The sequence below is a fragment of the Leptinotarsa decemlineata genome, unplaced genomic scaffold (assembly GCF_025532065.1).
Source record: "Leptinotarsa decemlineata unplaced genomic scaffold, Ldec_3_MD MMD2_tig00000035_RagTag_RagTag, whole genome shotgun sequence".
NCBI classification, from domain to species: domain Eukaryota; kingdom Metazoa; phylum Arthropoda; class Insecta; order Coleoptera; family Chrysomelidae; genus Leptinotarsa; species Leptinotarsa decemlineata.
Window position 1 is genome coordinate 21,197,925 of NW_027412540.1, and position 14,351 is coordinate 21,212,275.

At 31.3% G+C, this 14,351-nt stretch overlaps 1 protein-coding gene across 1 annotated transcript; it reads right to left on the reverse strand.

Annotated features, from left to right (window-relative positions):
- Positions 1 to 1,500: 1,500 nt before the first annotated feature.
- Positions 1,501 to 8,542, reverse strand: LOC141481051 (uncharacterized). The gene is made up of 9 exons (XM_074172020.1): positions 8,485 to 8,542; positions 7,971 to 8,239; positions 6,345 to 6,482; positions 5,685 to 5,819; positions 5,319 to 5,531; positions 2,605 to 2,700; positions 2,252 to 2,485; positions 1,846 to 2,063; positions 1,501 to 1,763 (listed from the first exon to the last, which is right to left on the reverse strand). The coding sequence occupies exons 2-8, from the start codon at positions 8,227 to 8,229 to the stop codon at positions 1,867 to 1,869; spliced, it is 1,272 nt and encodes a 423-aa protein (XP_074028121.1). The 5' UTR covers positions 8,230 to 8,239; positions 8,485 to 8,542; the 3' UTR covers positions 1,501 to 1,763; positions 1,846 to 1,866.
- Between the last annotated feature and the right edge of the window lie 5,809 nt (positions 8,543 to 14,351).

A 14,351-nucleotide genomic window follows, 5' to 3' on the forward strand; every position in this document is an offset into this window, starting at 1 on the left:
GTATAGAGTTACTTATTTTCAAATTGATTACTTCCTTCCTTTCTTTGGAAGATTCTCTCATCCATTTTTTTGTATCAGATGGAGTAGTAGAAAGCCAAAAACTTTTCTCTTCTAATATAACAGTTTTCTTAAAAATTGCTAAAAACGATTGAAAGTTGTGATGTACAGGTAATATCAGTAGTTTCATCAATTTCCCATGCAAAAAATAAATACTTTCAATCTCCTTGCTTATATTTTTCTCAATAATATATGCCGCACTGTCTATAAGCTAATTTTGGATGGTTTTTTAGGTGCCCGAAAAAACGTTACCGTTTAAAAAAGTACCAAATTGGGAATCATATTTGCCCCATAACATTAAAATTTCCTTGCAATTGCCGCGATTAATCGAATCTTCGGTTTCATCGTGTCCGCGAAAAGCTAATTCTTGGGAACCCAAATAAATCGTAATATCGATGAGTGTTTTTGAATTCGACCGATTTTCCCTAACCTATATTTTGTTTGCTAAACAATTTTAATTTACAAGACAAAAATATATGCTCCTTAGATTTAAAATGTCTTTCTGTAGAACGAGGTAAATTTTTTAAAACAGGAGTATCCTGTTTTAAACCACGTTTGGTATTTTGGTTTGTACGGAAAATAAAACACAGGGCCAACAAAAAAGTATTTTTCGTTTAATGAAGCTGGTTAACCAATCACATTTATCGTACCAACTAATATTAAATCCTCGATTTTGTCGATTTTCTGACGCTTTTATTGAAATCAAATTTGGTTGAGACCTCACTAGCGTGAGGTTGTTCATCATGAAAACGTTTCAAATCATAGTTGATGTGACGTTATCGTTTCAACGCCAGAACGAATGTATTTGAATCACAGACAAATACGTTTTGAATACATGAGCGCCAGAAAACGCCTTAGCTAAGAATAATTATAAGCCGCGCAAACTTGTAATATTCGTAGACTCGCTTTTTTATAAGTTTTTGCAAATCTGCATATTCTTTATCGGGTTGGCAGAGAAGGAAAATACGTTAGAAATGGAAATATTTGAAAAAACAGATGAATATATGCAGAACAACGTTATTTCGAAAGTAACGTTCAAATACGGAAAGCGATGAATTGATCTGTTAAATTTGCCTAATCACTAGGCAACACTGTGCGAGCGGTAAAGTTTGACAACTTGTGACATTTGTTTATGTATCTTTGGGTTTATAATGAAAATATCTGTTTTTACAAATTATTCAATGTTATTTGCAATAAACAGTAGTAAATAGGTGAATAAAGGTGCAGTTGGTGTGTTGGCTACAAAAAAGAGAGTTTATAGTGTTGTACAGAATGCTAGAGTGACATTTCCCAAAACTGTTTTTTTTTAAACTAAACAATAGAATATCTCCCTGTTATATTTTTCGCACGAAAATTTCGCTTGCTATAGTGTTTTTTTCATGTTTTGAATCATCTGTGCGTGTTTCATTTCTATTATATAAAAATGTTAGAAAAAGCCAAAGATTTAGAGTAAAAATTTATTTTCTTTTCATTAAAATAAGCAAGATGAGAGTCACAAATTAACATGAGGTAACGAAAGGAAAAATAAACAAGTACGGTATATATTAATGGCGTCAAAAGTGATAAATGGAGCCCTCTCCCGTAAAGTATCAAACTCCAAAAAAAAAATCAAGTACTTCCTTTATTCTGAAATGTTGCTGTTGTTAACCTCTGGTATTTCAGTTTGCACATCCTGTATATTGGAAACAGCTAGGTTAAAACTGATTCTGAAAATTAAGTGATTCAAATTATTGGATGTAGAAAATGCTAACATGAATTCAGCCCAATAACAAATATTCTCCAATTTACTTTTCTGTAACTTCAACTACGTTATACATTCTTCGTTTTACTGTTTTTCTTTATAGTATTATTAACCCATGCTCTCAGTGTTACAGCTGTCCTATGCCTTAATTGTGGATATTTGTTTTGAACTTCAGTGCACATTTTCAGACCAGGAAGTATTCCACCTTTCAAATTTCTCTCAAATATTTTAAACATTATTTCTTTTTCTTCCTCTGTCCAGTATGCTGAAAAAAAGGAGTTCAGTATTTAAAGAATTTCACATTTGAGTATTGTATTAAGTATATGTATAACCGATTCTCAAAAAGAGTAAAACAAAAACGAGTATTTCAAGAATAAGATATTGAAATATATTAGTGGGTATTCTGAGAATAAGATAGAGAAATTAACTTTTGTATATACACTAACTACTAACCTCTCATAATTTTACGACATTTTTCATTACTTTTTTTTCTAAACTGGTTAGACATCCAACTTTTTAACTGTGCTGCAGTTCTTCCACTCAAAGAATCATTACTTTCGATGGCAGCAAAACATTCTGGGGTTGTTGGTAAAGTTCTATTTTGTAGGTGTTTTGAGAATAATGTGGTTACAATTTGCACTTCATTTGCACCCCAAGACCTTTTTCTAACTTGACCCATAGGAGAAACTGAAATATGAAATGATTTTTGAAGTTTTAAAAATATTAATGTTGATGATATATGACATTTGGAAATGGCAGCATTCAGTAAGTGGTAAGTATAAGACTTAATAGAAAAACTTTCTTACCACATCGTTGTCTGCCATAAGAAGTTTCTAGAGGATTATCCCATGAATCTCTAGCAGGGTAATTTATCGTGGGCGACTCTCTCGCGGGATTATTAACTAAAATCATTGAAGATATTATAAATTTTACCCACTATGAATACACTCATACTGCAAAGTTCAAACATATAATAACTAGTTTAATACCTCTGATACATTGTTCACAAAAATTGATAATAAAGGTTCAATTAACAGTAGGTTCAAATATTGAATATACTGAAAATGCATAACTCGTTACTATTAATACAATATTTAAACAATGTTGTGATGAAGGTATTACAATATAAATTCAATGTGCATTGAAAACTATCATGAATATTCCAAGTTTTTTTGTTTGATATAATAGATTATTCCTCAAATTACATTCCTAATTGAATTTTAAACTCTTGGTAATTCTTAATTGATATGGAATTCTCTCAGCACACAAGTCCTGGCCAAGCAGAACATTATCTATCTAAGGAATTTTGATTAATGTCAAGTTACTGAGATCTTCCAAATAGATTCTTATAACAAAGTATAAGATCAAGTAAATATCAAGGAATGTAAAAAAGACAAAAATATGAAACCATATATTATAACTATACAACATCAGATTCACATGTCGGCCAGCTCCAACTGAGGTCCAACAGTTACAAATCGAAGTTTTATACTTACCAGAGAGAACTTTTACAGAATTGATTTCCTGGGTAGTATCAGACGAAAGGTTTCCTGAAATGAAATTTCCAGTGTGACAAATGATTGAAAACTTTCAAATTTTATAAATTACTTTTACCTTTTCCCTTTCCGATACCCATTTCAAGTAGTTGGGATATTCTTCCAACCTCCCTTACAGCAACTGGTAGTCTATAGTGATCACGGTGAATCTTTTCTGCATGTCCCATAAAATTAGCAAGATCTCCAACTTCCACATCATCTAAATCTAGTAATGCAGATTGTGTTGCCAAATGCTTACGTAGTTGAGTTCCTCGCAATAAAGTAGGATTGGAAACTTTACATTTTTCAGAATAATCTCGCATTATCTTGCAGGCATTCAAGTGAGAATTTTCAAGAATATTTCCAGTAATCCCAAAAACATATGGATTAGTATCTGGCACATTAGCTTCCGTTCTGTACCTTAGTATTAACAATATTGACTCCAACATATCTTTTGAGAGCAATACTGTGACTCCTCGTGCTCTTTTTCCACGAATCACAAATCTTGAGTATTCCTTGGGATCCTAGTTGAATTTCTTAACAGTAAAATTGAGTAACTCACAGTCTTTTTCACTGTTAAAGGTCTGATATGCTTTGAAATCATCAATAAGAATTCTTTCAACCTCTCCTGCTCTTCTTCTATTGAAAATTTGAACTAAAATCAGGGTTGAAGCTGCTAAGTTTTTCCAATTGCATAACGAAAATGACTCTTGCAATTTTGAAAAACTTTCTTTCATCAAATCATCAGCATATCTGAATAATACATTTATTTCCTCTGTAGAAGGTAATTCCAGAACTTTTCTTCTTTTTTGATGAAGTTGAGACTCTATAACGGTTCTATTCACAGAAATGGAAAGTTCTTCCTCCAATACTTTCAAAAAGTCTTCCACATATTGCTTTTTCATGAAATTTTTGTTTTTGATAAAAATTGTAATAAGGAGTTTGCCACATTTTTTCAAGATGGTGCCTAAATCAGCAGCTGCTGCAGGTGAGTCATACCGCATAGTATCATGATTCAAAGAAGCTACTTTGTGTATAGCTTGTATACTAGTATCAACTTTTTCTGGATCAAATACAGAGGAGAAATTGTCTATAGTTTCATCTAGTCCTTTGATGGCTAATAGAAATCTTCCAATGAGGCGTAATTTAGCGCGAATCATTTTATACAAGTGTTCCAATCTGTATTTGCAACACAACGAGTTACCAAAAGCAACCACTAATTCATCATATCGGATAATATTTGTTACATCATCTTCTCGCATGACTGGAAATATGTGATCCCTCAGTATAGAAGAAGCAGTTTTATGCACCTTTGCATGAACTCTTTTACTCAATATAGACATTTTTTGTTCCCTTTTTCATGGGAGGGAATACACTTAGCATAATGTTTTCGGATTGTATTTTTCGAAAACATCCCTTTACAATACGGACAAATTTTGTAATCAGATGATTGTTTGACATACTTTGTTCTTCTTGAAACAATAAGGTGTCCAGTGTTCAAATTTTTGTCTGTATTAAATTCAAAGCATCCTTGTTTTCTTAAACCATCTATAATTCTTTTACGTCCTTCCGTACCTGAAAAATGGAAACTTTTTGAATACCACTGAATCAGAAGTATGAAATGTGAAGCTGCAGAAAATTTGAATTTCAGAAAAACTAAAAAGATTTTTGATATTTAAATAAAATATATATTATAATACATATTTCCTACCCAATTTTTTGCAATCTTGAGTCAATTCTCTATTCAAATTGTTAAAATAGAACAAGTTTGTTTACCAAAAGCGTTTTTGATTGAAAATCCCGTTACTCCCTCAGTTCCATAAACCATCTTCAGTCTTTACCCAGAAAAACTCATATTTTGAAGTTTGTTATGAAATATTGATATGGTTTTTGGAATTGAATGAAGATTTAAAAATATTGGGTAGGAAATGAGTATTATAATATATATTTTATTTAAATGCCAACAATCTTTTCAATTAATTTACCTTTTGGTAATATCAAAAACTTTCGCACTTCTTCCTCTTCTTTGTGTTTTTTTTCAAAATGTGATGGGAGCTTTGTAAACATATTTTTACAATATTTACAAAAATATTTCTTCGAACCTTGCTTTGAATTTGGAATTATGGGATCTAATGGCATTTCATTATTTGGAGGTACATATGACTGCATTTTTTCCAGAACTATCGATACAGGAATATCTGAAAATTTTAGTAAAAATGTAAAATACTCGATCAGGAAAAGGGTATCATCAAATGCAAATAAAAAATTTATTTCGTTTTCAAGAGTTAAGAGTACTTATGGACTGAATACCAAATGAAATTATTACATTATAAATAGTTTGTATTATTTACCTGCGGTATATATTTTTTCATTTAGTAAGACATTGTTTGATAGTACATCAGTTGATGTCGCTGCCATTTTATTGAATTGCTCAGGATAACATTTTGAATTATCATTCAAATCATTGCCAAGTGATTCAGAAATACCTGGAAAACACAAAATATTATTTAATTCAACCAATCAGAAAACACATCCTGCCTGAGCTTTGTCATTTTCTATCCAGAAGGATATGGAACTATTTCTCGTAGAATGTAATTTGTTTCTAGAATATGTTTATACTAAACTTTCAAGTCATTTGTTTGATTAATGTGAATTGACTCTAAAACTTTTATAACTTTGTATAATTATTGGGTCACTAATTGACTGCATTGTTTGATTAGCAGATATCTCACCAGAAAAAAATGTATTAAAAGATTTCGAACCTGTTTCATTTTTTCTACATCTACATCAGTCAATGTAGAATAATTTTCAAAGTCAAACTCCATTTTATTGAAATTTAGAATATTAGCAATGAAAGTGGTATTCTATATGTATCTAGGTTTAATGAAATATTGATTTTCAAACTAAAGTGGAAATGGTTGTATATGCTACCGCCAGTAGTAGTAGGAATAATTGAAAAAAAAAAGAGAATTGGAAAATTGAATATTGTCCAAGGACTCTTCTCCATTTACCTGCGTTAGAACTTTTAGCTTGCTCGTAAACATAAGAATCTTCTGATAATGAATCATTTGATAAAGAACTATCCTCATCACTACTTTCCTTCGGAACAAAATTTGGGTCAACATCAGAATAATCGCTACCATATGGTTCTGGAACATTAAGGAAATAAAATAATCATTTCATTTGAAGTCGCAAAAACACCAATATTTGATTTATCGCTAGCTGGGACTCAATTGCAAATTACATGAATATACATGAAGGTGAGTCGCTCTCTTGTTCTCGAGTTTCACTTATTTTGGAAGTAGATTAATACTAATGAAAAATATAGCATAGGAATATGAAGAAATTTCCATAGAATAGCAATGGTATATCAGTACCCATAGTTAGACAATCATCCTATCAAATTTTCATTCGTGTACACAATGCCCTGTTCCTGGACAACCACACCAGAAATGAAGACCTCAAGTTTATTATGACACCCAATTATTTTTGTAAATTAAAGATCCCACTCGCAGACAATTATTCCACCTATACCATATTTCATATGGTATTAATTTATGAGTGGGTATGATAAGTGAAATATTAATTGGCCCTTTGTGATACCTGGAAAATTAGAAAGTTTCTTCGATGTTTGCAAAACAATCTACCAGTTTTGCAAATATTGAAAAACAGTTTCAAACCTGCAGAAATGTGTGGTATCAGATAGACAACAATCCACTACATTTGGCGCGCCAAGTATGGCAATTTTCAACAAATACCTATCAAAGAAGATGGATTGGAAGGGGTGGAAAAATTTCATGGCCAGCAATGTGTCTCGATATGTACCATCTTGATTTCTTCTTAGAGGTTATATGGAAAAAAGCATGTCTATGAATGAAAAGTTAATCATGAACAAGAACTGCAGGAAAGAATTTATCATGTGACACAAGAAATTCGAATCTGCCTGCATTTCGATATTCCCAAAGTGTGGTCTTGAGATACTGTCCATTAAATTATTAAAAATTTGTAAAGAATATAAATTAAAAAATTAGGCTCTCAGATATTCTGAATACTGAAATTTTTATAAACGAACTGCAAATGAAAGTCCCACAATCCTGTTGCTCACTTCTGAGAAAATCATTGAAAATGATGATAAAAATCACAAAAATAAAAGTTAATGAAGAAAAGAGAATTGAAACTTTCTATGTTTTTTCCAAAGTGGTAAAAAACATAGAAAGTTTCAATTATCTTTTCTTCATTATGATTTCCTACCACGTAGTAACGACTACATCCATCAATTTATTAAAATAAAAGTCATGTAATTAAAATAAAAATTATATACTTTACAGGATATGCACCTCATATTATTTTTTGCAAAGCAGTCAATAACCAGAAAATAACATTACAAAAAACATAATTTTCTGATACAAAACAAAAATTTAGTGCCACAAGGAACGAAAAATGATGTGAAAGGGTGACATAGTGAATAAAATCATATGTATATAAAATCATATGTATCCTGATTGTTTTTTGGTGCAAAAAGCAAGTGGAAAATGATCTTTGACAAACTCTAACTTTCAAGGAATGTGCACATCAAATATCAAATATTTTTTTATTGTGGGAATATTGAGCTTTTACCCACACAGTTCTGAATGTACCTGACAGAGCATTGGAGGAAGCATTCGGTTCATCTTCGTTGCAGAGTTCATTATTATTGGTACATTCTGTTACTTGCTCCTTATGTTTGTTTTTCACAAAACTCTCGCATTGATCTTGTTCGCCAATTAAAATAATAGCCACATGGTACCATGCATTTTTCCAGCGAGCTGAATGCTGACCATTATTACTTCTTAATTTATCGGCTTTTACACAAGAGAGTATTCCATCATCAAACTCCACTACACAATATTGATCCATCCTGTTTTTTCTGAAATAATATATCAAATTATATATATTGTGCCAATGATGTTGATGAAACGTGCATCAGGAAATTTGATGGGTAGATTTCCTGTTTGGTCAAATGTGATTTTTACTTCCGATTCAACTACTCTGCAAACGATGCTTATATATTATGTAGTTGAAACGATTTATTCAAATATATCGTGTAGAAAATTGCGTAGTTTAATCGGAATCATGGCAATGGTAAAAATATAACGCAAAAAAAATACTTACCAGTTATGGACACCTACAAATTTTACACACTTTGCATTAGACGGTGGCACAGCATACGATGGTTTTTCAACTCCAATAAGTAAAAAACCTACATCGCGCGCTTCGAACTCAGTGAAGTTCTTCTTCTTTTCTTGTTTTTTGGGTTCGAATGTTAGGTGAATTTCCCAAATTCAGTCAAGAAATTTGAGTTTCGTCATTCGTTAACGTTGCTGAGGTGAGGGTTACTGTTTAGGATATTTATACTTTTTTTTTCAAAGGCTTCGAGGACCAGTGGTGGAACCATAACGAATCGACACGACAGTAATTCCCCTACATCTCAAACTCCTTGCCCATATATTTATTGGATTTCCCGATGAGTATATGGGCAAGGGGTTTGAGATGTAGAAAGGGTAATGTGGTTCTACTACTGTTCTTTTCTTTTCCTTAATTTACTCATAAGGCTGGGTTTTCACAGCTCCGTCATCCTACGTCCGAATCGTACTCGTGCCATCGAACAAAAATTACCTCCCGAAGTTTATCGTACGAATTTTCGAATAATATAGTTATATATTTTCAAGACAGGTGATAGACGAAGCTGTTGATTTGTGTCTGTACTGCTGCACCCCTTTTCCAGAATAATGTCAAAAATGTACCACTTCATAGAATATTTTATACAGAGTGACCCATTTGAAAGCGGGCCACCTCTCTAAAACTGTTATTTATTATCCGATTCAGAAGTTTTTTTTTTCAATAGATAGAGCGTCAATAGTTCTATTAGAGTGCTGTGAAGTCGAAATATAAATAAAATTTTCAAGGCCTACTTCGAATTTTTTTCAAGGTCAAAAATCCAAAAAACATACTAGCGATTTTTTTATATGAAATTTGACGACGCCACTGGATTTGTGATGCTTTCAAATGGTTGTGACTGAAATTTCAAGATGAAATATGTTTTTTTAACAGAAATATAGCATAAGTAAAATTTTTATCACTTTATCTAAATATTTCGAATTGTCGTCATATTAAATCACAATATTATTAATAATATCGTTTAAAATGCTCTTTCACGTCGTTAGCAGTCGAGCTTGTAAACAGCAGTTATTCAAAATGGTGTCAAATTATGTTTCTTTCAAACAGAACTCCATAAAGTATAGAAGATAGTTATGTCCATCAAAACACTGCAGTTTTTTTGTCATCAGAGAAATGAAATATACATCTTTACATCAAATAGTAATCAATATTCAATAATCAATAATAACCAATACTGATGAAATAAATGAACTACAACAAAAAAATGGATTGAGATGAGAGTGCCCAGACATTAATTTCCGTACTTTGTAACTAATTTCCGATTTAATTCGATACGTTTATTCTACCATTTTCTAATGCTAACTAATCATAAGATTCGATCAAAATTCGATCATTGGTTTGGGGTAACATTTATGCAAGCCTGGTCTTATTCTTTCACGCAGTTCCTCTTTGGTGGTTGTCAGTTATTCCGAATATCTACATATCTTGGTTTCATTCAAACATGTTTGGGATGCCACATTTCGAAAATATTATTTTTATTAGAAGGCTTTGAAAGTTAAGTTGCCGTGGAGATGACAAGTCATTAAAATAAAAGACGAAAAGACACAAATTTGTCAGTATTAATAGTGAAGTTTATAACTCTTCAAGTACCTACACTAATAAAGAAGTATGGCAGATAATTTGACTTTGCAGGAGAAAATTGAAATAGTAAAACTTCGTGGTAACAACGACAGATCCGAAAGGGAAGTATGTAGAATTTTCAATAACATGCATCCGGAGCGTCGAAATATTAGCAGAGCTACAGTTGGAAGAGTAAACAAAATTTTCAATCAGTATGGAGCTGTTAGTAAACATATCCTGAAGAATATTAATACTGTACAAAGGCAGAGACGAAATAATTCTGAACGAATTCGAAATTATTTTAATAATAATCCGAAAACAAGTGTGAGAATTGCAAGTTTGGACATCAACTTACCGCGTGAAACAATAAGGAGAAATCTTAGGAAATATAATAATATGAATCCCTTTAAACCAAAGTTTCTTCACACCTTAGAAGAAGGCGATAATGAAAAGAGGATGGAGTATAGTTTATGGGCTCAAGGAGAATATCTAAATAACAGGAATTTTCTGAAAAAAATTTTGTTCAGTGACGAGGCAACATTCACAACCAATGGAACAGTTAATTCTCAAAATTCAAGGTACTGGACGGAAGAAAATCCACATTGGATAATAAATTGCAGAAGACAGTACTCCTAAAAAATAAATGTTTGGTGCGGAATATTACATACCAGAATAATTGGCCCCTTTTTTTTGAAAACAATTTGAATGGTCAAATTTTTTTGAATTTTTTGAAAAACGAGTTTTCCAACGCTATGGATGAACTTCCACTAGCAGAAGAGGCCCATATTCTATTTCAATTAGATGGCTGTTCCATCCACAATAGCAGGATTGTTAGAGATTGGCTGGAAGAAAATTTTCCTAATCGGTGGATAGGGCGAAATAGTTCACTGATTGAGTTTCCCCCAGATCCCCGGACTTGACTCCACTTGATTTTTTTTTATGGGGCACCGTTAAGGAAAAAGTATACAAAACTCGCCCAACGAGCAAAGAGGAACTGCGTGAAAGAATAAGACAGGCTTGCAGAGATATCACCCCAAATCAATTATTGAATGTTTTGGTTAACATTAGAAAACGATATGATAAATGTATCGAATTGAATGGAGATTTGGTGGAACAGTCCAAAATTTAATGTGTGGGTATTGTCATGTTAATACATTCTTTTGTAGTGGTTCATTTATGGTTTTAATATTGATAATTATATTATGATATAAAGATGTGTATTTCTATTCTTTGACAACAAACTGCAGTGTGCTAATAAAGATAACTATATCGCACATAAAGTTGTTATGTTCTGAAGAAGTATTTCAAACCATATTATTTACAAAATTGTTATTTAATATACAACTATTTGAATTATTTTGACAGTGATTGGTATATTTTACTTATGCCATATTTCTGTTAAAAAACATTATTTTATCTTGAAATTTCAGTCACAACCATTTGAAAGCATCACAAATCCAGTGGCGTCGTCAAATTTCATATAAAAAAATCGCTAGTATGTTTTTTGGATTTTTGACCTTGAAAAAAATTCGAAGTAGGCCTTGAAAATTTTATTTATATTTCGACTTCACAGCACTCTAATAGAACTATTGACGCTCTATCTATTGAAAAAAAAAACTTCTGAATCGGATAATAAATAACAGTTTTAGAGAGGTGGCCCGCTTTCAAATGGGTCACTCTGTATATGAACTCTATGGGGTTACAGTACTGGTTGATAGTTATAGTATTAGCGGTCATCCGTAAGCTAAGACACGACAACAATGTTCAATGGGCATTTTTAATCAAAACTAATGATACGAAATATTTTTTTAAATTTACCTATTAGATAATTTTCGGTGAACGTACCCCAAACATCGTTGAATCAGCGCTTCATCCCTTTTATTTAGAGAGTTTATAGAAGCTAGAGAACTATATAATCAATAAAAACGTATAGACTTATATATTTAGATTGAGCATTAGAGAGAGAAAATTGACTCCAAATACAATTTGTTACCATTCATTTAAAGTAGAACTCATGTGAATGATATCTGATCTTATTCCACAACGAATGTTTGAAATACAAACTGAGTAAAGAAAAGTATATTCTGTATAATTCAGTGTTCATATAGGAGTATTTGTTTCGAAAGAATTTTTTTTCTTTCGTGTAATTCAATGTTTATATGAAAGTAGCTGTTTCAGGAGTACTTTCTTTCAGTTTGTGTCTGAAAGTTACTTCTTTGCATGATCTACACATCCATGAATAGAGTTACTTATTTTCAAATAGATTACTTCCTTCCTTTCTTTGGAAGATTCCCTCATCTTTTTTGTATCGAGATAAAGTAGTAGAAAGCCAAAAACTTTCTTTCCCAAAAATTAATCACTTCTAAAAATATAACCCTTTCAATTCAAACAAAGAACCACTTTTTGGTATTACTTCGCACATATACTTTATCATCCAATCATAATCGTATTCAGTCATTAAGAATACCCTCACCAATTCCTGTTACATAACAATATCAGATTATCGTTTTAAATATGGTTGTATTTTGATTCTTGTTCATTTCATCGTTAGTTTTCGTTGTTCGTATATTATTTTTTCTATCCTTAAGTAGTGCTAAATTTTTATTTATTACTTCATTTGTGGATAATCTACTCTGTATGATTCACGTATGGTCTATTCGGTCGGTTGTGAAAAATCTTTCAAAAAAAATTGCAAAAAGGGAAGATTTTCCTTTGAATATTATTTTTGAATTTTGCAAACTGAGAAAAATTATCAGAATGAAATATAATAACTTAAAGACCGACGAAAATAGGTCACTTAAAAAAAATTCAACAATTCTAGAAAAAAAATCGAAAATTAAGTAAAGTAATACATTAATTAGTCCTTTAAATTTATTTTTCTACATTCATGCAAAAAAAATTAATTCAAATATATTTAGTAGATAAAATGGTTCCTTTTTGCTCTAATGTAGTATTATAATATATCAAATTGGAGATTTATCAATTTCATCATTTATGGAACAAAGTTTAAGTTGAATTATTCAATCTAAATTTCTCATTTTCTCAAAAAAATGAATAAAAAGCGTATCATGTATTTTCTGTCTGATAAATAAAAAAAGGTGTTACACCTATAAACAATTTATTACTTATATATTTTTGATTATCAAGCGTTTATTATAAAAGATGGAACAAAAAGTCATCATAAATTTTTTTAGATAATACTATTATCTAAAACAAAGTTCATTACAAAATTTTTGTGGGAGTTACAGTTTTCACGAAAATAATAAAAAACTGATGAAACCTCTTTTAAAAAGGGCAAAATAGCTCGCCCTATCATCCACAAAGAAAAATTTTTACTTAGTATTAATCCATTTATATTAAGTATTCAATCCTATATAAAAATAATATTTTAATAAGGGATTTACATGAAATTTGTTTATTTTAATTTAAAAGTGCAGTACCGAATCAATCCAGAGTCACCACTGTTACGTCACGAGATTACGTGACGTGTCTAACAAAATCGCAAAAGTAAGCAATCCTGTATGTCCATAATCGTTGGTGAGTCGTCTCGTGACCTAGAACGTCGCCTAGTGGTTGAAATCACAAAACATGATGCAATGTTTCCCTACTGAAAAGCACGTGCATTTCCATTTTTTTATTTATATTAAAAATATGAAGTAGTTTTCTGGGATATATTTGTATCAGTGAATACAATCTCATAGAATTGAGTCTGAGATGACTTTTTACTTAATTATTATTAATTAAAGGCGGTGTGAGCCACTAAAGTGGCTACGCTGTCAGCTGACAGTGCCTTTGCGTGATTTTATTTTCTTTAATTTTTGCACTGGTATGCTGGTATTTGTTCAGTAATTTACTATATTTGACCGTAATTTTTGTTCCACTGCAACATTTTCCCAGAGGTTTCGTCTAGCTTCGTTGAAGGTATCGCAACCAATATCATGACAGACGGACCTCTCTGAAAACAATTAATGACGTTGATATGAGCTTACTGACTCCTTCGTAGATAGAAATGTGGCATTCCTTTTTCTTTTTCAATTCGTTTATCAAGAATGCCGTATATCTCGGGATTTTGTCAAATTATTTTACGTGGGAGTTACGGCAACAGGGATCCTATCCATTTTGTCACCTATATTTACATTTCTGTTATCCTCTCCAGAGATGCAACTAGTAAATATAAAGTTCCTAAAGTTAATACAAAATATACAATAATATGCTCAGACCAATATATGTATAAAAATATA